This window comes from Haliotis cracherodii, unplaced genomic scaffold (assembly GCF_022045235.1).
Source record: "Haliotis cracherodii isolate W230 unplaced genomic scaffold, xgHalCrac1.p SCAF_20, whole genome shotgun sequence".
NCBI lineage: Eukaryota > Metazoa > Mollusca > Gastropoda > Lepetellida > Haliotidae > Haliotis > Haliotis cracherodii.
In genome coordinates this window covers 13,941,866-13,967,429 of record NW_027266276.1, presented here as the reverse complement: position 1 = coordinate 13,967,429, position 25,564 = coordinate 13,941,866, and the positions used below count along the sequence as shown (strand labels likewise).

The window sequence follows — 25,564 nt, the reverse complement described above, 5'->3', positions numbered from 1 at the left end:
TCACGTTGGCTTGACGGGTGTTTTGTATGTATGCGGCAGTAAAGTATTGAAATACGTTTTTTTATTTCCCAGTAGCTGAACATGGATGAGCAGTTTTGCTTTCAGTTCAGCGAATAATGAATATTTCCAGCCTTAGATAATCACGTGATCATGTTTCCCAGAACGTGGCTACTACGCGATAGCATATAAACGCAAGGCGCGAACCATCTGTCAGATACCCCGATTTCATACGTGGACAGGATGACAGGTTTTCTAAAAGTGATTGCATCGTTCTACATAGTCACATCATTCATACAACGTTGTTGGGCGTGGCTCACGGGAACGTCGTCAGTGTGCTCCCAGACACAAAGAAACTCGACAGTGACGCCTGTGAGCGTCAACTACCACTTCACGCGACGATGCAACTACAAATGCGGTTTTTGTTTTCACACGGCAAAGACGTCCTTCGTTCTCCCCCTGGAGGAAGCTAAGAGAGGACTAAAAGCTCTCAGGGATGCAGGTAAGAGATTTCTTGTGACAGAATGACAAGCTTTATCTTTTACACGATCCAGTTTAGAATTGAAGTCACGATACCCACATTACAGCACAGCTGTCTGTAGCTATAATTGTAATTAGGTCGTGATAGCATGCATGCTTTCACACTTTCTCTATACAGGTTGAGCACTCAACACTACCTTATCTCATCTTTATTAGGTGCAATGCATATGCCCTCATATTTCTAAGGCGCCGCGATTCGCTGTACAGAGTTGCGTCCCTTGGGCACGCCATAAAACTATGATTGTGGGTTCGAATCCCGGTTCGCCCCGATTATGTTACTAGGTTTGTCAGCACCATACTCGTGCTGTGAGTTTCACCGAAGTGGTAAATGTCTAAGACCTGCATCACTTGGGGCTTTCCTCCCACATTAAGTTGACACGCCGTGATATAACTGGAATACTATTAAAAGCGGCGTGAAACCCAAGTCACTCACATTTTGGACTTCCAAAATTGTACCGTGTTGCATGCCGCTGTCAGGTCGCCGAAATGTATGCATCTTATTAAAAAATCCAATGACAATAACCCAACAAAACAAACAAACACCCAAATCCAAATCAGACCCCCCCCCCCCTAGAAGTTAATTTTTTAGAAATTAGGGCCACTCATTTATTGTAATGAGACATTTCTGACCCTTGTACATTTGTATGTACACATATTTTGAATGTATTTGTTTCAAGGTCGACCTCATTATTCCAATGGTAAACAAACATGTATCAACCTGTTCACACTAAATCACCCGTCTAATTATTACATTATCTACATACTTACATATTTACCTACACTTAACATGGTTAATGTCGAACAAAAAAATGAAACGCACAGGTATATTTTAAGTAAATTTATTATAACTTATAAAGTCGATATATTTGATTTACTATCATAGATACAAATATGAAATTTTGGAGCTCGATAGTCACCTGTCGTTGTAATGGCATTGAAAACTGTTCATTGTCATGCCACATAAGGCCACAAGGCTGCGCTGAACTCAGTATCTCCTGGACCGCCCCGGGTTGCAATCACGGCTCTGCATCTCCTCTGGATAAGTGTACGAATTCTGTCCTGCTGAATTCTGCGCCATTCCGCTTGTAACGCATTGGCCAGTTGTGGGAGTGGCTGCGGCGTGTTCTGACGTTGACGTACACGTCGATCGAGTTCATCCCAGAGGTGTTCGATTGTGTTGAGATCTGGACACCTCGACGGCCAGGGCAAGCCGTTGATGTTGGAATTATGAAGGTAGTTTACGAGCTGTGTGGGTAGGAGCGTTGTCCTGTTGAAAACAGCTCCTTCTGATTGGAAGAAGGTGAGGTTGAAGAATTTGATGCATGTAGCGATTTGCTGTTAAATTTCCCTGAACCTCAACCAAGATCTCGTGGTGTAGGATATCCCCCCCCCCCCCCATCCTCCTGAAACCAGGGATGGGTCGTGCAGTCTCCGTAGCTGTGGCATTGCGATGACGTAAGTGCAACAGTCGAATGTAACGATCCTGTGCAGGGGTGGTAACTCTTGGTCGGACGGTTCTCGGACGGTCTGCAGTCGAATTGAACTGTGTGTATCGGTCACAAAGGCGGCAAATGGTGCTGTGGTGGACGTTAAATTTCCCCTCTTTGGATACGTCCTATGGCGTTGTTCCGATTGGCAGCACTGAGTCTCGGCATTTTCGAACTTGAACATTATTGACAATTGAATGACAAATTATTGGCGAGAGAGAGGTACAGTCCGGCAGCTGACTGACTCCGAACCGACCAGTCCTTGTTTTAGCCCCTTAATGCCGAGCGCCAGACAGGGTAACAACAAGTACCATCAATTAACGTCTTTAGGTATGACGCGGCTGGGGATTGAACCCCGGACCTTCCGCTCTCCGGGCGGACGCTCTACCACTAGACCACGGAGGCGGTTTCTGGACAAGGAACATAAATAGCCGTATCCGAATTGAAAATAGTGAAGGCTGTGCTGTAAATGTTGTGGACTTTGTAAACACCCTGATTGTTCGGAGCGCCACGGTATCTACACCAAAGTTGTTTGTTTGTTGTTTAACGCCGCATTCAGCAATATTCCAGCTATATGACGGTGGTCTGTAAATAATCGAGTCTGGGCCAGACAATCCAGTCATTGACATCATGAGCAAAAGCAGAAGACCTCTTACGGTGCAGAAGACATGGATCTTTGCGGTTCCCAAACAGATGTACTATCGAGGGAATGTTGGTATTCTGAGAGGGGTTTCTTTTGAGATCGAAAGTTGTAAAGGAATGACACAACCTCCAATGGCGCATTGTAAGATCATTACGCGGAGAAGTATCGAAGTAAAGGCCTGGCATTAATCAGATTAAAATTTATAAATAAAATATTTGATACCCATACTTCCAACGAAACCGTTGTTTTATGATAAGCTTCAAATGATCATAGTGAGGAACAGGATAACATCCGTGAAGATAGGCGCCCGCCCGGTGAATGGACATGCCAAAAGACGCCCAAAGATGGTACCACTTGTTACCCTGCCTGAGCTCGGAGCCAGTGTAGTGTTTCTGAGCGGGGTGTCCAGCATATCACAGTGGGCTAGCGCTGTAAAACGGGAATAGTCAGGACTAACGCAAGCACGCACGCATGCATGAATACTACTGTCAATGTCATTATTATGTTAGTGCACGCTGTCGCTACGTGTGGCGGTAGCGGGACCTACAAGATCTGATTATTATGAGATTTCTCCCAGCCGTCCTAATAGTATTCGTGTCAACTTGGCCACCTGGTAACTTGTAAATTCCAGGCATGCAGAAGGTGAACTTCTCTGGGGGAGAGCCCTTTCTGGAGGACCGGGGTCAGTACGTGGGCGACCTCGTGACCTACTGCAAGCACGACCTTCACCTTCCCAGCGTCTCCATCGTCAGTAACGGGAGCTTGATCAAAGAGTCATGGTTCGTTGAATACGGTAAATATTTATAACTCAACATTTGTTTGTTGTTAACGCCGCACCTAGCAATATTCCAACTGTATGTCGACGGCCTGTAAATAATCGAGTCTTGCCATACAAACCAGTGGTCGATATTATGAGACTCCATCACAAGGTAAAAGACATCTTCATACATCTACTATATTGCTGCTGCGACTGAGAAACTTGTCCACTCACTTCCCCCTAGTCTGCCATAGTTTGTAGGTTTTTGTTGTTTAACGTCACACTCAAAATATTCCAGCGATAATACAGTGGAGACATGATAATAAATAATCGATTCTGGATCAGACATTCCAGTGACTGATATTATCAGCCACGCTATTCAGGGGATAAAATACGGACTCCATAAGGTATCCATGTTAAACTACGGCGTGTTATCTCGACGGGCTAGCACAATAAAACCAGTATTAATTTGGACTAGTATTTACAAATACAAAGTGCATTGATCTTGAAACCCCATATCAAATAATACTTACTTGTTAAGTGACCCATATGTTAATGACCTTGCCCCTGGGAGTCTGACAAAGAGCGTTGCATTCCAACAAGCCTTGTCATCTATTTTACTTTTAAAGGAAGTCATCGATCGAATCCAAAGGCTAGAAGACCCAAAGTAACATGTGACTTAAAGGCCTCACAATGTTATTATCTCTGTGCACAACGCCAGTGTAATAACTATTAGTTAGGGCCAATAACATTTAATCTAGAAAATAGCACTATAAGTCTCGCTGTGGAAAAAAAACAATCCTAGAAAAAACGCTAAAGTGTTACCTTCAGTGGTTGATAGTGTTTTCTGGTTGACATTGCTCTCTGCTGGGTTGTTTTTACAGGCGAATACCTGGACATACTGGCACTGTCATGTGACAGCTTCAACCCAGAGACTAACGAGCTGATTGGTCGACAACAGGGAAGGAGGAGTCACCTCGACTCTCTGCAGCGAGTCCGAGACTGGTGTTACAAATACAAGGTAAACAGGCATTGTTTGTTTGTTGTCTAACACCGCACCCAGCAATAATCCAGCTATATAACGGCGGTCTGTAAATAATCGAATCTGGACCAGACAGTCCAGTGATTGATTTCATGAACATCGATCTACGCAACTGGGATACAATGACATGCATCAACCAAGTCAGCGAACCTGACCACCCGATCTCACGCAGATGCCGCATGCAAAAGAAAAAATTCAAAGTGACGTCACGACATATGTTTCTTGGAAGGTTTCTTTGAAAGTCAAGTCAAGAGTTACTTCCCTTCCCATACTTTTCTTTTTTTATTTCTTACTGTCTTGTTCACAAACTCGACAGAAAGAAAAGTATTTTTTTGTGAATTTTGAATTTTGTAAACCAAGTAATAAACCCAGAGGCGGAACCAGGATTTTAACAGTGACTTGGCCGAGTGCACAGTTAACAGGCGCCACAGCACACACACTCTGGGTCGGCTGGTGAAACCGCCCTTGGGGGAAGCCTGGAACCTACTCCGTGGGGCCTACGGGTGGCCCAGTCGTCTAAGGCGCCGCAATTCGCTGTGCAGAGTTTTGTCCCTTGGGCGCGCCAGAAACCTATGATTGTGGGTTCGAATCCCGGTTCGTCCAAATTACGTTTCTAGGTTTGTCAGCAACATACCCGTGCTTGTGGGTTTCACCGAAGTGGTAAACGTCTGAGACCTGCATCACTTCGGGCTTTCCTCCCACATTAAACTAACACGGCGCGATATAACTGGAATACTATTAAAAGCGGCGTTAAACTCAACTCACTCACTCACTCACTCACCGTGGGGACTCCAGTTATGATTGAATTGCATGGTGATCACTGGTTGGTCGGAAAGCCGGGGACCTATTTTAACCATGATTCCCACAGTGAATAAAACCCTCCAAATTTGTAAAAGAAAAACATATTTCAAATCTTGTTGCATCAGCTTTTGTTAAAGGGAAACAACACTCCAAGTTTGAAAGTATTGAAAATATGGATAGGCTTTTCCTTCGCTGATTGGCTTTTTATGAACTATGGTTTTGACTGGTTTGACTTGTGTTCGCGCTCTTGTTGCTGCGCTGTGAGACCTGCACATAATAGCAGGTGTATATATTTGTATTTTAGCCTTGTTTGTAAATAAAACTATTTCTAGTTTTGTTTCTGTTGAACTATAGTCAAAAGAGGTGTGTTTTTATCCCATCATTTTAAGTCCAGCCCTCAGTGATCAATCACAACCCAAGCTCAACTACATTCTTTGTCCAGCCCTCTACTGATCAATCACATCCCAAGCGATCCTGTGATTGGCCAAATTCAAACTTTACCTTCTTGCTCTGACTAACTCCATATTACCACCTTCACTGTGCACTGCACTGGGAGTATTCGTAGATCACCACAAAAGGTTAGTTTATAATTTGTCTTTACTTCTAAATAGGATTTAATAGTAATCAAAGATTAGGCATTATAAATAAGCATCTAGGAAGTAATTATATTTACATTGAATAATATGTTTCTATTAATGTTGATGTTTTGAATGAAAGTGTTTTAGAGGCTGAACTTTAACCTAAGCAATAGTGTACATAGTGTATTTTAATATTATTTTGTATGTAAGTTATGAGCATCAATCCACGCAATTGGGATTGATGACATGCATTAACCGAGTCAGCGAGCCATTCGTCACCACTCGCCCCTTTCCGTAACATGCAAGAAGACTCGTCCCCCTATCGATGAATGTTATGTGCGTAAATACGACAAACCAATCAGAATGCGCGTATGATTTCAAGTACATCATCAAAGAATCCCTCAGAAATAATTTTGATTTTACATATGTCTTGCATCTAAAAATATACCCAAAACACAAATAAATGTGTTCAATCATACTGTATAATTCCGCAAGTCCCGATGTGCTTTAAATTGCATCTGAAATATATATAATATATGGGGAAATATATGTGAACCATTAGGCAACGAATTGACAATTGTTTTAGGTATGCCCGTTTGCGCTAAGACGGAACCCGGTCGCAAAAATGGCCACGAGAGGGGCACGATTCGCTATTCGGCTTGTCCCGGAATGTCACGAGTTGGTCACGAATGTCAGCGAGCCTGGCCACCCGATCCCGTTTGTTGCCTTTTACGACAATCATAGTCACCTTTTACGGCAAGCATAGGTTGCTGAAGAGCTATTCTACCCCGGGTCTCCACGGGTCTCCACGGGTCTCCACATAAAGGAATAATATCCAATACATCTGCTGCTGTACAAAGAAACTTGTCCGATGTCACGTGTCTTTGTTACAATCTAATATTAAAAATATATATATAAAGTTTCGGAATGACCAAACGGATCACGTAAGTTTGCTTCACGTGTTTCAGATAGGTGTCAAGTCTCATCGGTCAGCTGAGATAGCACACGTGACAACTTTGTATATGATATCCACGGTATTTTACAAATCCATTGAGTTTGATGACAAAGAGCATTCAATCAACTTATTATTAGCTAATCTATTGAATGAAGTATGCCTTTTTTACATCGGCACAACACGCCCAGATATGGTTGTAATCCGTCTGCTTTATATAAATATATTCATATATAAACACTTACGTTTGGAAATTCCACGATAACAGTGATTAATCAGTCAACGTAGTATCAGTTAACCCTTTGATCGATGTTTTTTTTAGTTAAATGGAATTGGCCTGAAAAATAAGGGTCGTTGTTGAGTATATGAATTGAATTTCATTGTTACAATAATAATACGTACACTTTTTCCGTATACCAAACTATAAATTGTGCATACACATTTGCACACGCAGATTAATTTGCAAGGTGAAAGGTTATAGTAAGCATCATCCAATCAAATGCGAGGTTTCAAGGGGATTCCCCCTCGCTGTCAACGAGGTCATCCAGCTGGCCCCTCGCTGGTCAGGCGCCCAGTTTGTTGGGTCGTTGACGCGCTACTTGGCTTCTGGGCCCACTGGCACAAAGCGATCTTAGCGCTAAGATGATCGTAACTCCCATACTTTAACATAGGCTAACCATAGTCTTAGCGCTAAGATCGCTTTGTGCAAGTGGGCCCTTATGTGGGCTAATTAAAATGGCGTCTGCTAGACGACTGAAAGTTAGATTGTTGTTTCCCTTTAAGAGTCCTACGGGGATTCAAGCTTACGACGTCAAGCGGACTGTAAGTGAGAGGTTATCAAACTCATTATCTTTGTGAAGATTGCCAATCAGACCTTTCCCTGGATTTCAACAGGGTCATCAGAATCCGGAGCACATGCGGCCCCAGTATCTCATGCTATTGACCTTTTTCACACTTTCGCCATCTTGGATCGAAAACGAGGCTTGGAGAGCATAGCTCCATGCAGTGTGAGTCGCATCAGCTGATAGGGAACAGACAGCATGTTGTGCATTTCACTGGTGGACATTTCAAACAAACAAAAAATGGTATCCTTTGTATCTAATACATAAGATATTTCACATTTAATCGTGAGGTCCAACTAAAATATGCCTGTAATACACTGGAATTTGCATTTTGCTGTCAGGATCCCGGAAGTGAATGGAAAAGTGCATTTCGAGATACGTATTTCAGAAATAGATTGTTTTATCATAACCTCGTCGGCATATAGGTACAATGTGACAGTACATTCAATGACAGAAGTTGGGTATCGTAAATAAACCGCATAACATGAAACACGTCAATGTACTTTTGCAAAATTGCTCAGTCAATGCGTGGCTTGGCAAACTCGAGATCAAGATCGAGATCATGTTTATTTCACGTTTCATAGTGGTGTTTGCTGCACAACGCGCTATCGTTTTGCCATGTGTCCAGTTGACAAAAGACACTTTTTCTGCTATGATTTTCATTTTAACATATTACAATGTTAATTATGAAAATAATTCGTGTGTCAAAATAAATATTCAGTAGGGGCGATAACTCTATTCAGTGTGTACAATAAACAGATGATACTTTACTTGTTCTTCAAACATCACTTACTTAACTGATTACTGCCGATTGAGATTGCACCGTGCACGACAAAAGTAATAATGTGTGAACTGTTTAAAACAAGTTAAAGGAAACTAAAAATTGATAAATATAATTAAGGCATGATATTGAAGAAATATAAGAATTGATACAACTATCAACTTCTTGAACACCCTCACCTAATCCTGTATGGTGATAGGTAATTGTATATCAAATGGAAGCTACTAATACATTTATCCTGAATAGTTTGAAAATGTCTTGATCAGATATGAGTACAAATAAAATAACAAAAGATAAAAAGGAATAAACTTCAATTGGTAATCAAGCCAAGATAAAATATATGTATTGGTACAAATTATGTTGATGGAACAATCTGGATTTCTCATATTTAACAAAGAAAAACAAACTTAAATTTTCATATCTTTATTTCTCACAATATAAGTTTTCAAAACTTAAAATGGATTGGGTGTCTTTGTCAGTCAAAAGCACCTAATTAAATTCCAGGAGAAAATAATTTTCTTGCTTGTAAACAAATGGTACAATGTGCTTTTTAAGTGTCTGATAAATATTGGCCATGTTGTTTTGTGAGTGAATAAGGCTTTTCACTTCCTCGTCCTTTGACAGGATGCACATTGTAACTATTGTGTTACTGTCAGCGGAAAGCTCCTCCAGACATCCGTCACCGGATACTAGTACTTCATTGTGTTGACTCGGTGGCCTGAAATGAATAATTCAATAATATTGTATTAATATTCCTACTTCAATAACATTTTTTATAAACAATGCTTATTCACCTTCTCGAAAAATATTGCTTATTTAGAAAACAACATTCTTCTGAAATAGAGAAGTTTAAGGAAAATTAATCACAGTGTGTAACATTTGCTACTTAAGAACAATTCATCTGATATGTCTAAAACTCAAACAGTATATTCTTTGTAAACAGTAAACTCAACAGATGCATCAATTTAATGACAGTGTACTACAGCTCTTTATATCAATGTCACACAGAAATTCACTCTTGTTTTAATGAAACACGTTTTGATATTTGTATTACCTGTATGTATTTAATCATGAAATACTTTGTTTAGTCTGACCATGCTGAAAACATACTTTCGCTAGAGTGAAATAAATAAGATTTTTATTAAAATCAGGTGAAATATCACGTTTTGTCACACCTACAGTCAGTCTGCCTCATTGACACTATGGTTTTCTGAGTAAGGTCATGAAGATCACAAAGAAAATATAAGACTTGAATTTATTTTGTCAAATGCAATGTTTATCTCTTCATGTGGTTTACTAAAGTTGATATCTTGACTTGAAAATATTAACTTTGTCAGATCACAAGATGAGATATTATTAAACATATTTTATTGTCCAAAAAGACAAAGGACATAGCCTTCTCCCTATATACAGTTATACATAATATTGCATAATGAAAATGAACAATTTACAGTTGAAACTTCACATTGTGGAAACATAGTGCACAATATATATACAGTGCTCATATGAAGGATATGTACAATGTGCTTGAAAGTGAAGACAGTGTGCATCTCATACATATCCTAATATTATACATTTTAGTGTTGAATATAGATTTAACAATATTAATGATTAACAGTTTGGAAACAATACTATGCTAGCTACTGAATCTGTTAGTCGTTTCTATAAATTTGTGTACAGACAAGAATATTTTTGTATTCAGGAAAACATCTAAGTTTGGATCACCAAAAAGAATACTATGTAGAGTTTTTTGTCCTCCAAGATTATCGATAGCTGTCAGTAATGTCTCCCTAAAATCATCATATAAGGTACATTCGAAGAAGAAATGGAATGAATTTTCACAAGGAGCATGCTATACAAGGAGCATGAGATAAATTCATGCTATCATCGTTATTTGACAAGGAAAACAAATTTCTTCTATGTATTTATATTTTTTTATTTTTCTCGTTTTGATTGAATTATAAAAAAATATCAAAATAATCAAACCACTTGACTTGATTGAAATAAACTAAAGTTCTAAAGATTGTTAACAATAGTAAAATATTACATCATAACAATATAATTATTGCAAAATGACACAGTAAACTATATTCTTACATATAAATTGATATGATAAATAATCAATAATACATGGCAATTGCTTGCACAAAAGAAATCCTTTTCTTTTAAAAGTTTCAAAACATGTTTGTGTACATAAAGCCAGATGGGTTTCACAATTAAACAAAGGGAATTAATGAGTTATGATTGCAATACGCATGGGAATTAAAAATAATTTTGTTTATACTTTAAGTTTATAGTAATGTCAATATCAATTTATGCATTTGAAATATTTGAATACAAACTGTTAAAGAGTTATCTGTTTCTGTAAATTATATAAAGATCACATGTAGATTGAACATTTACTGGACATTAATTAGATGGATTTTTGTTCATTTCATGACATGATTAAATTGGTACATTAAAGTAAATATCATTTTGGTAGAAATATTAATTGTTACCAAAATTGCAGATCAAACTGTACTTTACTTCAAATATTTACACACCCTTTATGTAATAATTCAGTTGAAATATTACACATCATGCTATCTAATCTGACAACATTGACAATCAAAATAACAACTGTTCACAATCACAACAGCACAAGTAGATCTAGAGGTCTAATATTTTATTGGAATGCATTTGAGTCCATTACAATTTACATCAAATACGCAACTGATGCAAAATTCTGATTTGTTACGATTGTAAATTCTCAGTAGGTTTCAATTTGATACATTATATCAACATAGGCCTATATCAATTAAGTTAGTTTCTGACTAGATATGGTCAAAAGGTGAATATTTCGACTTCAAATACAACCCGCAAAGTTATTTAAACTCACAATAAATAGTTTAATGGTGTGTAAACAATGAATTATTCTTTACAAGATTTCAGTAGCATTTGTATTAAGTCTGTTCAGCTACCATAAACTGCACTGGGAGTTAGGTGGTCATGGATATTTTAAATTGAAATCATAACAGAACGGCCAGACTCAAGTTTATATCGGTAAGGAGACCAGATAACAGTAGAATAGTTTGTCAAAAAGAATAATGTTCAATACTTACGATAAATGTACCGGGATGGTTAAATTGTCACAGTTTGTCCCGATTGCGTGCCTTGTTGACATCTCCATGTGTTTCATGTGCTATCCAGCCTTCACCTTCTGCTCTCCAAGCCTCGCTTTCAAACCGGAAGTAGCGAAGTGTGAAAAAGGTCAATAGCCGTCTAAAGTTTGAATCGGTAGTCAGGATGTCTGATTACGTGTCATCGTGCCCCAATGGTTGTTGTTCATACTTTAATGTCATGTCGCTCGTCTTGTCGAACACTCGGGGTTGATCGTGACGAGCGTGACGAGCAAACGCTTAAAACACTAGGCTCCCAAACTGCTCCTAGGTATAAACAGAGACCATATAATCTATTATATGGTCTCTGGTATAAATGACCCGGTGAGAGGTAAGACAATGGCTAGAAAAAAACACTTAACTCTAAACCTTCTCATGTCCTCACGAGCTGAAGACAAATTCAAACTCAGTCGTGACCAACTCGTATTAATCCGGGACAAGCCGAATAGCGAATCGTGCCCCTCTCGTGGCCATTTTTGCGACCGGGTTCCGTCTCAGCGCAAACGGGCATACCTAAAACAAGTGTTAACTCGTTGCGTAATGGTTCACATATATTTCCCCATATTTCATATATATTTCAAATGCAATTTAAAGCACATCGGGACATGCGGAATTATACAGTATGATTGAACACATTTAACTGTGTCTTTGGTATATTTGTAGATATATGTGAATTCAAAAATTATTCGCGAGGGATTCTTTGACGAAGAACTTGAAATCATACGCGCATTCTGATTGGTTTGTCGTATTTACGCACATAACATTCATCGATAGGGGGACGAGTCGTGACGAATGATTCAAACTGAATATATGTTTAAAACCGGAGTTGTACACTACTGAAAAAAAGATAAGGACTACCCGATTCTCTCATGTTACAATAGTTAATCTGTCATGGTATCGCAGATTAACTATGGATATGTGAAATAATCCGGTGGTCCTTTACCTTTTCTGAGTAGAACATTACTTGATTCTGTTGATGTGAAGGGGTAAGAATATCTAGAGATTATATATACGAGCCAGTGTGTCTTTCCCGAGCGAAAGCGAGGGTAATACAGGAATTCGTACACGAGTTTCGTAAAATCAATGTGACATACATGTGAGTGTAATACTTTCTTTATCACCCATTATTTCTTAATCATTTTTAGCTCCCCTTTAGAAAAATGCAGCGATCACAACCGCTGTCCTAGAAAACCACAATTCGTCCCTTAACGTCAACTTTCTTCAGCTTTGACGTCGTTTCATTCCGACCTTACGTCACAACAATGCCGGCCGGATGACGGAAAAAATACATTGGTGCGCAAACAAGTGATACTTGAACTATACTGGGGCACATACGATTTTTATTAACTCTGTTATTTCTAACCCTATGGGTAATAAATAGAGGTTATCACGCTTGTGTGTTTGGGGATGGTAAATATCCTGCATTAGGAATAAACATTGTATTTAGCGATCCTTGGCGAGGTAAATACATAGTGTTTATTCCTAATACATGATATTTACCATCCCCAAACACACAAGCGCGATAACCTCTTTATCATATAATGTCATTCTTTAATTCTGTACTTGAAAATCGCTTTCCCTCCCTCACAAACATAACCTAAACATTGCGAGTTTTCCTGGAATGCGCGCATTAATATTTATTACGTCACAGGGTAAGTGATGTGTAAGTCGGACAGTGACAGTAGCCAATATAGTTCCAACTGAAATCTGTTTCTTATACAGTGGCGTAGCAACATATACACAAAACAACAATTGTTTTTACTTGCATTTTGCTGCAATCCATCGGTCTGTCCGCTATTACTAGAGTAACTGCCCTTTGTCAAAGGGAAGCTACTCTAACCCTAGTCGAGGAGACGTCAAGGCCACAATCAGACGTTGTCCTGTCCTGTCATAACGATAAGAAGTGCAATCAGATATACAGACAGCGACCAAACGAAACAAGGTAACAATTGAAACATATTTCGGCCAAATCCAACTATTTTAATTTGTGGAAAAGGTTTCAAGTCGCAGAGGTCTACAAGCACAGACATGGCTACTGCTGCCCTCGCAAAATTGTTTCGAAATTTATATCTCCAAAGTTGCCAAGACTTATAAAATGCCTCAGCTACGTCACAGTTAGACACTGATTTTAAGTATATCAGACTGTTCTTTTGATAATGATATGGCCGAGTTGAAGTTATTGCTATTTTGTAAATATTTTAGTAAAGTCTTTTAAAGTCTTGTTTTTGTTTTAGCCTGTTTCTGTCTCAAGCTAGATTACCTGAGCATATTACCTATAAAAAACAACATCTACTGGACTAGCTCCAGTACTTACATAACTACTAACATAACAATAGCCACTTTCAGCTATACAGTCACCAACAGCACAAGCGTCTTGCTTTGTTTTCCTTCCCAGCTTGTGTATCATGTAAGTAAAAGGTTTCTTTTGTATTTAGCTGACTTTGCTAAATTAGTTGGTCACTTACACTTGAAGGAAATCAGTGGATGATATGTTTGTTGTGTTCAGGATCTCTATAAGGTTAGTTTGTGTTTGGTTCATATTTATGTATCTTGTAGATATGTCTGACATGTGTGTATTTAGTTATCTATATATATATCTATACATGTCAAACTGAAAACAGTTTAAAACATAAACTAGTACTTCATAATAAGTATATATGTTATCTCGATATCTTCAGTTATTCTGTACCTTTCCCTATTAATTTGTTAAACACTTTAGTTAAATCTAAACTAAATCTATAATCGAATTTAACTAGCAATTATCCCTGTAGTTTATCCAGATTCCCGATGGTTAATTCTGACTCTATTGCCGAATGACAAGGACGACGCAATGTTTGGTTATAAACACTGAAAGAAGTCCCTACTTGACCTTGATATTTGCATCTCTATCCACATATGACCCAAACGGATGTCGTTTTTATCTGTTGGCTTTATCCTCCCGAGAAACCTACCCATATATTATACTTTCTCGGCAGGATAAAGCCAACGCATAAAAATAATTTGTAATCACATAATGCACCTCTCCGTTTGATAAAAGTATCTTCGCTTAAATTGTTTGATAGGCATTACTTAGAAGTTGACCAAGATCTTTAAAGAAGTTATTATTCATAAAAAATGTGTCTATCTTGTATCTTCGCTTGCCAAGAATTAGTCGTCGGCTCCCTTGTGTGTAACTCTTGTTATGAATAGCAGGCCTTTGTGTTCTTTGTGCGAAGCGTTCGTAAAGATTCAGTCACGTGTAACTAGAGTATGATTTGTCATGATGAGTGTATATTGTGTCACAGTTTGTTTTGTACACACATGACTGACATGCTAATCGCGAACTTGTTGCGTATACTTTGCGTATTGCGCATTGAACCTGCGACCTCCTTCACGAATCAATCAACGGCCACATGTTGTGTACACAAAGCTTGCCACAGTACATGCTGTCTAACATATCCCCAATGTCAAACACAGCCTTTAAAAAGGAAGGGCTGGCGCACATCCTGCGTGTATTGTTGTTTATTTTAGCACACACTACTTCTAGGAAGCATATCTGTTCTATTTCTCTAATGCGCCCCTTAATGCGGACTGCAAGCGACACAGCTGAACGGGGGATATTCTTCATATGATGACAAGTGTTCAGTAGACGGTGATGAGAAAAGGTTGGTTGGCTTGTTGTTTAACGCCGCACTCAGCAATATTCCAGCTATATGACGGCGGTCTGTAAATAATCGAGTCTGGACCAGACAATACAGCGATTGATATCATGAGCATCGATCCACGCAATGAGCGTCGATCCACCTTGCTGTGCACTGACCGATACCCACAATACACTTTATTACCAGAAAACCACCAACGGTAGTACAGACAACACGAACATAAACAGTCAAAAATGATAACAGCACTTTATAATTAGTTGTAGGTTTGTATTGTTTGTTTGTTATTTAACGCCTCAAGCAGAAATATTCCAACTATATGACGGGGGCCTGTAAAAGATTCAGTCTAGGCCAGACAAGTCAGTGATTGACATCATGAGCATCGATCCATGCAGTTGGCATACGAAAACATGCATCAACCAAGTCAGCGAGCCTGACCACCCGATCTCGTTAGTCGCCTTTTACGACAAGCATAGTAACCTTTTACGGCAAGCATCGGTTGCTGAAGACCTATTCTACCCCGTATCTATCCCTGGTGTATGCGTGGTACCAGAATTCTAAAATATGCAAATGTGAACTCTGTGTGTTTAATACCGACCACGAGTAATGTTAGTTTTTCTGAAATAATATTACAATTTCCGATTCCTGTGTTAAAAGGAACACTTGTGCACCAGATAGTCATGCATCGATCCGTAGCACGGACATCACAATATATATTATTTAGTATCATGGGTGATTCTCTGACTTTTCCACGAGCGCGATGTAGGAAAACCTCCCCGGGGCAAGTGTCTCCACTAGCCTATACCAAAGTCTTGTTTGAATTATTTTTAGTATTTCACCTTTAACTAAAAGATAAAAGTACAAATACTTGAACAAGCATGGAATACTCATATCCCCCGCCAATGATTGAGTGTAAGACTGATCACACAAAGTGTTAAAGAGTCAATGACACTGAATAAAAAAACTGATTAATATGCTTTTAGATGACTGGTACCTTTAGCCTCAGTAAAGACTCAGTAGGGTAGCGATGTTACGTTGGTAGTTGGCAGGTTTTCAATTTGTTTCGATGGAATTAGAAAAATATAGAAGCCATAAGTTTCAAAACGTAAACGTCGCCAGTTGAGCATTGTTTATATGTCCCAATTATAAAATGCGTGGGTTAAAAAAATGAACCATTTTTTATCCGAAGTTTTAAGTCCAGTCTGCTATCATGGAAACCGTGAAAGAACAAGGCACCAATTCATGTCTAGACTGATGTCTGTGCAGACAAAGTTGGTCGTTTCCAGTAAATTGCACACTTTCAGTTTCGTGCATTGTGATAAAGCCTTTTGCTACAATTCAGTCACTGTATAGTATATATACTGGTGATGTATTGGTGCTAGGAGTTTGAAAGTAGATTATCGATCAATGTTGTTGCAAATATAGTAAGTGAATGAGTTGGGTTTAACGCCGCTTTTAACAGTATTACAGTTATATCACGGCGTGTCACCTTAATGTGGGAGGAAAGCCCGAAGTGATGCAGGTCTTAGACGTTTACCACTTCGGTGAAACCCACGAGCACGGGTATGGTGCTGGCAAACCTAGAAACATAATAGGGGCGAACCGGGATTCGAACCCACAATCAAAGGTTTCTGGCGTGCCCAAGGGACGCAACTCCGCACAGAGAATCGCGGCGCCTTAGACGACTGGGCCACCCGCCCGTGCCCACTGCAAATATAGACGTTGCTACTGAACACAAAGAGGAAGCTAGAAATTATTGATAACATACGCTCGTATACTGAAAAGAGATATTCATGGAATGTGTAAATACTAGCTGGCAGGTACACGTTAACACTTAGTGCATTTAGGTGAAGTGTATGTACGCATGTGTAGAATTTGATGTTCATTCAACAAGACCACCTGGTTTAATTTAATCAGAACGAATTAGAACAATTGTACATATAACGCAGTCTCTCTCTCTCTCTCTCTCTCTCTCTCTCTTTTATTTACTCAATCCAATAACCTACATGGTACATTTAGAGAATTTGTGAACACGGTACTCATTATGACGCAAACGTTTAATTTTCATATATGAAATCGGGGTATCTGACAGATGCTATCGCTTGATGGCCACGTTCTGGGAAACGTGATTATCTAAAGCCGGAAAAACTCAATATTCGTTGAACTGAAAGCAAAACTACACATCGATGTTTATCGTTTTTCCTCTCCACAACCGGGAAATAAAAAAACCCCCGTATTTCAATACTTTACTGCCGCATACATACAAAACACCCGTCAAGCCTACGTGACAACAGGTAAGTATACATATATATATATATATATATATATATATATATATATATATATATATATATATATATATATATATATACAGTTACTACATAACATACACTGGTGATACTGCTACGAGTTTGAAAGTAGATTATCGATCAATGTTGTTGCAAATATAGACGTGGCTAAACGCAAAGAGGACACCATTAACTATTGATAACATATACTGAAAAGACATTCATGTAATGTGTAAAAACTAGCTGGCAGGTACACGTGACAGTTTGTGGTGCATTTAGGTGAACTGTTAGTACGCATGTGATGAATTTGCAGGTCATTCCACAAGACCCTCTGGTTTTATTAATCAGAAGGAATTAGAACAATTGTACATGTAACGCATCAATAATATTTTATTTTCCAATCTCATGTTCTTCTCGACTCTAAGTGAATTCTTACCAGTTTGTTTCAAATTTGATATGCTTCGGTGCATTCGATAAATATCTGACATTCCATGGCCATCCGAGTGAGTGAGTGAGTTTGGTTTTACGCCGCTTTTAGCAATATTCCAGTGTCCGGCGGGGGACACCAGAAATGGGATTCACACATTGTACCGATGTGGGAAATCAAACCTGGGTCTTCGGCGTGATGAGCGAACACCTATACCACTAGGCTACCCGGCCGCCCCCCAACGCGATCTGAATTAACGCGCCTCCAAATCTCGTGCAACGCAAATACAGCCACAATTGGTCTAACTTGTCACCATAAGATAACGCGACAAAACTAGCGAACTACTGCGTGGAATATACAACATTTCAAACCTGTTTTGATATTTGTTAATGTAAATATGTAAATTACACAATACCTTTCTCTCTTCTAAAAACTTTTCCCCCAGTGCTGAATATAGCTGGCTTCATAAAATACATACACTCCGAGTATGGCACAGCCATGGTTTAGAACTAACGGAAACCAACTTCCCGACATTCAGAAAATACTGTGGAAACATAATTTTGCTTCACGTTTTACAAACGCATAAGTGTTCGCTGAACATGTGTCTCTTTAGTGAAGATACGTATGCAGTAACCAATGCATTATGTTCCAATTTAGCTTTGCAAGAGATGAACTTTGAATATTTCAGGTCGCGTTCAAACTCAACACAGTGGTGAATACTTTCAACAAGGACGAGGACATGACTACCCACGTGACCGAGCTGAAGCCGTGTAGGTGGAAGGTAGGTGTCGTCACCGTCGTCAATTGTTGTACATGGCACCGAGTACAACATGCCATGTTGTGAATGAATGTTGTTTTACTCCACAGTCAGTAACAGTCCAGCTAGGCAGACCCGTGAAGATCCGGGTAGAATAGGTCTCCAGCAACCCATGCTTGCTTTAAAGGAGACCCACGGGGCCGGGTGGTCAGACTCAGGCTCACTGACTTGGATGATGCATGTCATCGTATCCCAATTGCGTGGATCGATGCTCATGGTATCAATCACTGGATTGTCTGGTCCAGACTCGATTATTTGCAGACCCTCGTCATATAGCTGGAATATTGCTGAGTGCGGCGACAAACATAGTCGCCTTTTAGGGCAAGCATGGGTTGCTGAAGACCTATTCAAACGGGTCGCTTTTAATATTTCTCAAAGTAAACTGAAGTTAATAAGGACCAAGTTATCGTACGTAGGGCTGAGACTGTCTTAAGTCTATTTTAAAGTACATTGAAGTTACGATAGCCGTAGTGCTGCGATCGCTTTGTTAAACGGGACCATGGGCTCTTAAACGAGGATCCATGTAGCGTTTAACCAATCTCACTCACTCACTCCAGGTTTTCCAGTGTTTGGTGCTGGAGGGGGAGAATGCCGGGGAGGATGCGCTCCGTGATGCCGAGAAGTTCGTCATCTCAGACGAGGAATTCCGGGATTTCCTCAGCCGCCACAAGGGAGTTCCATCACTCGTGCCCGAGTCTAATGAAAAGGTGAGACTTCCACGCCATTCGTCACCACTCGCCCCTTTCCGTAACCCGCAAGACGAATGCTATTTGCGAAAATACGACAAACCACGCAGAGGTAAATCAGGTAATTGACGTGAGGATTGTGAGAATATGTAAGAAATACCATCTTCCCGAAGCAAGAGAGCTAACTGACTATTAAAGTCCAGTTTCCACCCTTGCCGAACTAAGCTGGTATTATGGAGTTACATTTTGGCTGGACTAACGAGTCTATGCATAGTCCAATCAAAATCGTTTACCGATATCGAAATCCGGTTAGTAAACTGTCGTGCAGATTTCGGTCGATTGCAGGATTTGGAAAGCATGTGCACCGCCAACTCGTTGTCAGCAGATATTTTCTTTTCATGTTTTTAAACAAGGTGCTCACGGGATTTGACGCACTTCGCGATGTTAGACCCGTTTTATCACAATATAGATCTTGATTATCGATCAGATCGTCTTGACTGGGCGCCGCCATATTGTTTGAAACAAATGCAAGTGATACGAGAGGTGGAATCTGATTGGTCCATAGGAGAGGCTTAGAAGGGACATAACTCGTAATAACCACTGGTGGCGCTACGGTTGAGCCCAGGAATTCCAGCCTAGTTCGGCAAGGGTGGAAACTGGACTTTTTAAAGTCCGTTAACTCCCTTGCCTCGGGAAGATGGGGAAATACTCACCGCTGTACAGAAAGGTCTTGTCCGACTTTGTCGAGATCGGATTATATTGAGGGAGGCATTATTAAAATATCGGTTTTAAATAAAAATATATCCTATATATAAAGTTAATATATATTTCAATATAGAACTTGTACATTTTAGTAACATCCTTAAAGAGTCTGTACATAATGTTGATATCTCATATCAGAAATAAACGACTCGTGGTCGTTGTTTATAATGCAATAAAACGCTGCAGGGAGAACAAACCACGAGGGGCGCAAATCTTAAATATACCATGGATAATCCTGGATGCTACGAACGTTTCGTGGATTGTGGACCATGGCTTTTTCAATTGAGTAATACATATCCATTCAAATAATGCTATGGCGGAAGTCAGATGCATATTTCCTTATCTTTTTCTCACATGAGCATTGCATACTTCTTTCCAGCAAACGTTTTAGAGATACAGTAAAATACGTTTAGAACGAACCCGCTTATAACGAACTGACGGATATTACGAACTTAATTTTTGGTGACGGTCATTTGCTGTATAGATGCTGTATATATACTTATAACGAACTACGGTTATAACGAACTAAAATCAATGGTCCATTTGAGTTCATTATAACCGTAGTTTACTGCATATGAGTTGTTTGATGATTCACTAATCATATTTCAGATGCAGAATTCCTATCTAATTCTTGACGAATTTGTAAGTATACAATGTGTACAATATGTATTTTGAATGTAAACACATAAACGACATGTTTAGATCTAAACATGTTCACGAATGTGTTTAATCTTAAACGGAATAATGTGGTGTGTTCTTTCTAAACACGTTTAGGGTCTAAACACATGACATCTTCTCACAGCCTTAACACCACCTAAATACAACATTCATATAATCTAAACATGGTTAGAGTTTAAACATGGAGGGGCGATACGTGTCTTTCCCACATTTAGACCCTAAACACTTTTAGCTGTTAAACACCGCCTTTAACATGTTTAGACCATACATACGTGTGTGTTTAGAATCTAAACACTCTGTTACAGTGTATTCAAAACCCTTTAATCGCTATTAATATCTGCTTTATAACTCAGTGGGAAGCGGGTTAGAATCACAAGCGCCCTATTGCAGGTGATAAGTGGATAATTGGGACTGTAGGTCGGGCTCGGGCTTATAACGCGTCATTATACCCCTTCGATTTGGGACGTTGCTCATTATTTCAACCCCTGTTTCGTCTGGCACACAGTTATCTACAATATTGCTGACTGGCGCTAATCAACGTTCGCTGGAATCTAGACGACGGACCTGCCCAATGCTCCAGTCCAGACGAGACGCACAGTTGTCCCTTGGGGAATTGTTTCTATGTAATTGGTCTAAATAGGTTGTAATATTTTTCTCTATCATGTAAATAGATTAAGGTTATCAAACTGATTTGAAAAAAGCGCGCGGATTATGACTGGATGATGGGCCGGAACATATGGCATGACTTTGACAGATTAACTATAGTCATAAAAAATGCGTCATGGCTTTGACAGATTAACTATAGACATTTGAAAATATATGGCATGGCTTTGACGGATTAACTATGGTCATATGTAAAGATATGGCATGGCTTTGACCGATTAACTATAGCTATATGAAAATATATGGCATGGCTTTGACGGATTAACTATAGTAATATGTAAAGATATGGCATGGCTTTGACAGATTTACTATAGCCATATTAAAAAATAGGGTGTTGTTTAAGTTATCTTGAGTAGTATATGTCAGGTGTAGGCCTGCCCGTAGACCCGTGGCAGATAGAAATCGTGTCGGGCCATTAGTTTCAAATTTGTATGGGTCCTTGTTGCCTGCAATGAAAATAGCTGTCGATTTATTTGTCCCAGGAAGCTACAGTTTTATTCAAGTGAGGTCCTGAAGAGTTTAGTCAGGGCCTGCAGCTTCTGAAATTTGTGGGTCCTGTTGGCAGTATGGCATTATTTTTAGTTCAAACACTGTAGGTCCACGGAGCGGTCGGGTAGCCTGGTGGTTAAAGCGTTCGCTCGTCACGCCGAAGACCCGGGTTCGATCGATATCCCACATGGGTACAGCGTGTTAAGCTCATTTCTGGTGTCCCCTGCCATGATATTTCTGGAATATTGCTAAAAGCGGCGTCAAACCATACTCAGTCACTGTGTAGGTCCAATGTACACAACTCTGTCATGACATCCTTTTCAGATGAGGTTCCTGGATTGTCGATCTGGTTCAAAACATCCGTCCAAATCCCTGCTGGATATCGGAGTACAACAAGCTCTGGATTTCAGTGGATTTGACGAGAAGATGTTCCTTGCACGAGGAGGTCGCTACAAGTGGAGCAAGGCTGACATGAGTCTCGAGTGGTGAAAACAGGCTTCCATCACACAGGGATGGGAAGATGCTCATGCGTAATGTACGGGCCCTGAACACACACACACACCTCCAAATAAGATAAAAATAAAATAAATAAAATAAATAAATCCAACCGGTTATTATGCTGTAGTTTTTTAAAATTAGGCTTCTCCTTTGTTATTGTATTTTGAAGCGCTAACAACCGTTAGTATTAATTAACAGGTCGGCCCCTAAATCATTCTCATGAGAATTTCATTCCATCTTATGTGTTATTGTGATGGGCGTTGAATTGTTATGGTAAGTTAAATGCACATTTTGTGACTTCAAGACTGTTTGATTTGATGCTTACCAAACGTTTTGCTATCTTTTTTCAAACCGTTGCAGTGTGCGGCCGTCATGTTTTTGTTACCCATGACAACCCAGGCAGCTGTGACACTGAATATATACATTGGCAGCATTTTGTATTATGCTAAATATATTTTTTTCGATTCAGTCTTATATGCATGGAGATTCCTTGTTAGAGGCGCATGGTGTAGTTTATATGTATATAGGTGTCGTATTCATGAACTAGACTGTAATTACAGGAGGACTATGTGTAGGTCAGTTTCCAAACAGAGACTTGTTAATGGTGTGTGGTGTAGTGATTAGGGGTTGCATTCACGAACTTCCCCTCTAACACCAAGCATTCGCTAGATTCCCCCTTAGCTGGCATCTTCCCAATGCAAAGGGACCCGCGAAGATTCAGGGGTAGAATGGGTCTTCAGCAACCCATGCTTGACGTAAAAGGTGACTATGCTTGTCGTAAAAGGCGACTAACGGGATCGGGTGGTCAGGCTCGCTGACTTGGTTGATGCATGTAATCGATCCCAATTGCGTGGATTGATGCTCATAATATCAATCACTGGATTGTCTGGTCCATACTCGATTATTTACAGACCGCCGTCATATAGCTGGAATATTGCTGAGTGCGGCGTTAAACAAAAAACATACCAACCAACTTTTACATTTTCAACGAAAACATCGCAGTTGTGTTTTAACAACGACGTAACGAGGAAATGCATTGTTCTTGAGTTATCCGATTGTTATTCGTTATTATGGACTGTTGGTTCCGTTTGTTCCGACCAAATATTTGTCTTGCTTAGTTTCCATTTTGTATCATATATCCAATGAGGTGTCTATTGGATCAACATGTTTCTCTATTTTTTCAATATAGATTTAAGTTATACTTAGGTATACATTTCGTTTGTGTTTTGTGTCATAAATGTACTTTTACTATTTTTAGGGCATCAACATACAGTTTCAGTTTCCCCTGGTGAAGAAGACAACATCTTCCCGAGGCAATAGAGTTAACAGACTAACAAAGTCCAATTTCCACCCTTGCATAGTCCAATCAAAATCGCGTAACAAAATCAACATCCGATTCGTAAACTGCCGTGCAGATTTCGGTCGACTGCAGAATTTGCAATGCATGTGTACCATCAACAGATATTTTCCCAATCACATTAAAATCAGATCTAAGTCATCGCTGCCGCTAAACAAAGATCTGAGGACATCCCATTACGGGTCACGTCAGAACGACCTTTCGCGAACTTTGACCGACCACTGAAATGACTAACAGGAAGTCGACTTCAGCCAATTAGAAAGCAGCTTTCTCGAGCTTTACGGCACCCGTTTCAACCTGGCGGCTTGCATTTTAGACTACGCTTGAAAAATATGTTGACACATTTCTCGATTAAAATTTGGAAAGCTGAAAAAAACGAACATTCCGGGAAATCTGATATATGCTTGATATTGTATGACAGTGCTTCCCACGTACTGTGCAATACCTTCTCCGTTCAAATGTTTAATCCACGGAAGCGAGAGATAGACGGTAGTTTTGACGGCCGTAACTGTCGTTCGGAATACCCCGTGTTAATGTTTTCGAGGTTGGATGATTAGAAAACTGTCACTTTCACGATCTGGTAAGCGACGCTTTGATTAGTCGGATGAAAGGTCGTTCTGGGATGTCCTCAGATCTTTGTTTGGCGATAGCCAGAACGAAGATCTGATTTTAATGAAACGATATTGTCCAAATCGTTTAATGTTTTTAATGAAGGTGCTCACGTGATTTGATGCACTTCGCGAAGACCCGTTTATCACGATATAGATTTTGATCGTCTTCACGCAGCCATTTTCTTTGAAGGCAAGGATGGTAACTGGACTTTTACATTCAGGTAACTCCTTTGCTTTGGGAAGATGAGAAGGGAAGTGATTCGTGATTTGAGGGAATGTGATGAGTGGAGAAGGACGTGATAGTTACCCATGTGTAACGCTGTAAGTTGAGCGAATGCTTACCTCATGTCACTTTAAGGAACTGGTCAATTATTACAGGTGAGACAGCGATAGAAACTAACAGTTGAAGTCCACAGGTCCTTATAATGATAATGACATGTAGCAAGACCCTTTAAAAGTGAAACATTCTCTTAGCCCTTATGATAACTTAACTATTAGGAAGTTTGGCAAGGACTGTGTGACTAGTGTCGATGCTGGGGATGGTGGTGTGTCAGGTTTTTGATGCTCAAATGTACTGAAAATGATGACACCCTCACCCCCAACCCCCCGCCCGCTAATACGTGTTATTTTTTGTGGACCTCCACTGATTCCCCCTGACTCTCTCATCTAATTAATGACCGGCCCCTTACTTTTGTTGTTTTATTGTTGTTTCATTGTCCATGACTTGCGCGGCCCTGTCATGCATTCTTATCCTTCAGGCAGATATTAAAAAACATAAAATCAGTCCCACTGTTTTTAATTCTGTAACACACTTGGCGCCTAAAGGGCTGGCCAAGGCGATGTAGCTCTCTGTGCGGAGTTGTGTCCCTTTCTCAACCAGGACCTGCTTGTCACGTTTCAATCCCTGATTATCATCCTTTGTCTGGATTCTTAAACATCTGCTTCAAACCCTATCCACATTTAAATCTGACAGGCATTATGAACCCTGTCGGGTTTCAGGTTACAATGTGCCTCAAGCATTATGCTGTTTATCGTAAAGGCCAGGTCTTGGGTGATTGTGTGTCATTGTGCC

The 25,564-nt window shown here is 39.8% G+C and overlaps 1 protein-coding gene across 1 annotated transcript; it reads left to right on the top strand.

Annotated features, from left to right (window-relative positions):
- The first annotated feature begins 159 nt into the window (after positions 1-159).
- On the top strand, positions 160-25,249 carry LOC139470339 (S-adenosylmethionine-dependent nucleotide dehydratase RSAD2-like). The gene is made up of 7 exons (XM_071252716.1): positions 160-499; positions 3,299-3,460; positions 4,309-4,445; positions 18,620-18,712; positions 19,306-19,455; positions 20,806-20,838; positions 22,351-25,249. Exons 1-7 carry the CDS (start codon positions 241-243, stop codon positions 22,513-22,515), a joined length of 999 nt encoding a protein of 332 aa, XP_071108817.1. The 5' UTR covers positions 160-240; the 3' UTR covers positions 22,516-25,249.
- Positions 25,250-25,564: the final 315 nt, after the last annotated feature.

Bases quoted from the DNA above. Each gene is read 5' to 3' on its own strand.
- LOC139470339 (XM_071252716.1), top strand. From the start codon at position 241: ATGACAGGTTTTCTAAAAGTGATTGCATCGTTCTACATAGTCACATCA. The intron at 3,461-4,308 runs GTAAATATTTAT...TTGTTTTTACAG, and splicing joins GTCATGGTTCGTTGAATACG to GCGAATACCTGGACATACTG. The intron at 19,456-20,805 runs GTGAGACTTCCA...ATCATATTTCAG, and splicing joins TGCCCGAGTCTAATGAAAAG to ATGCAGAATTCCTATCTAAT.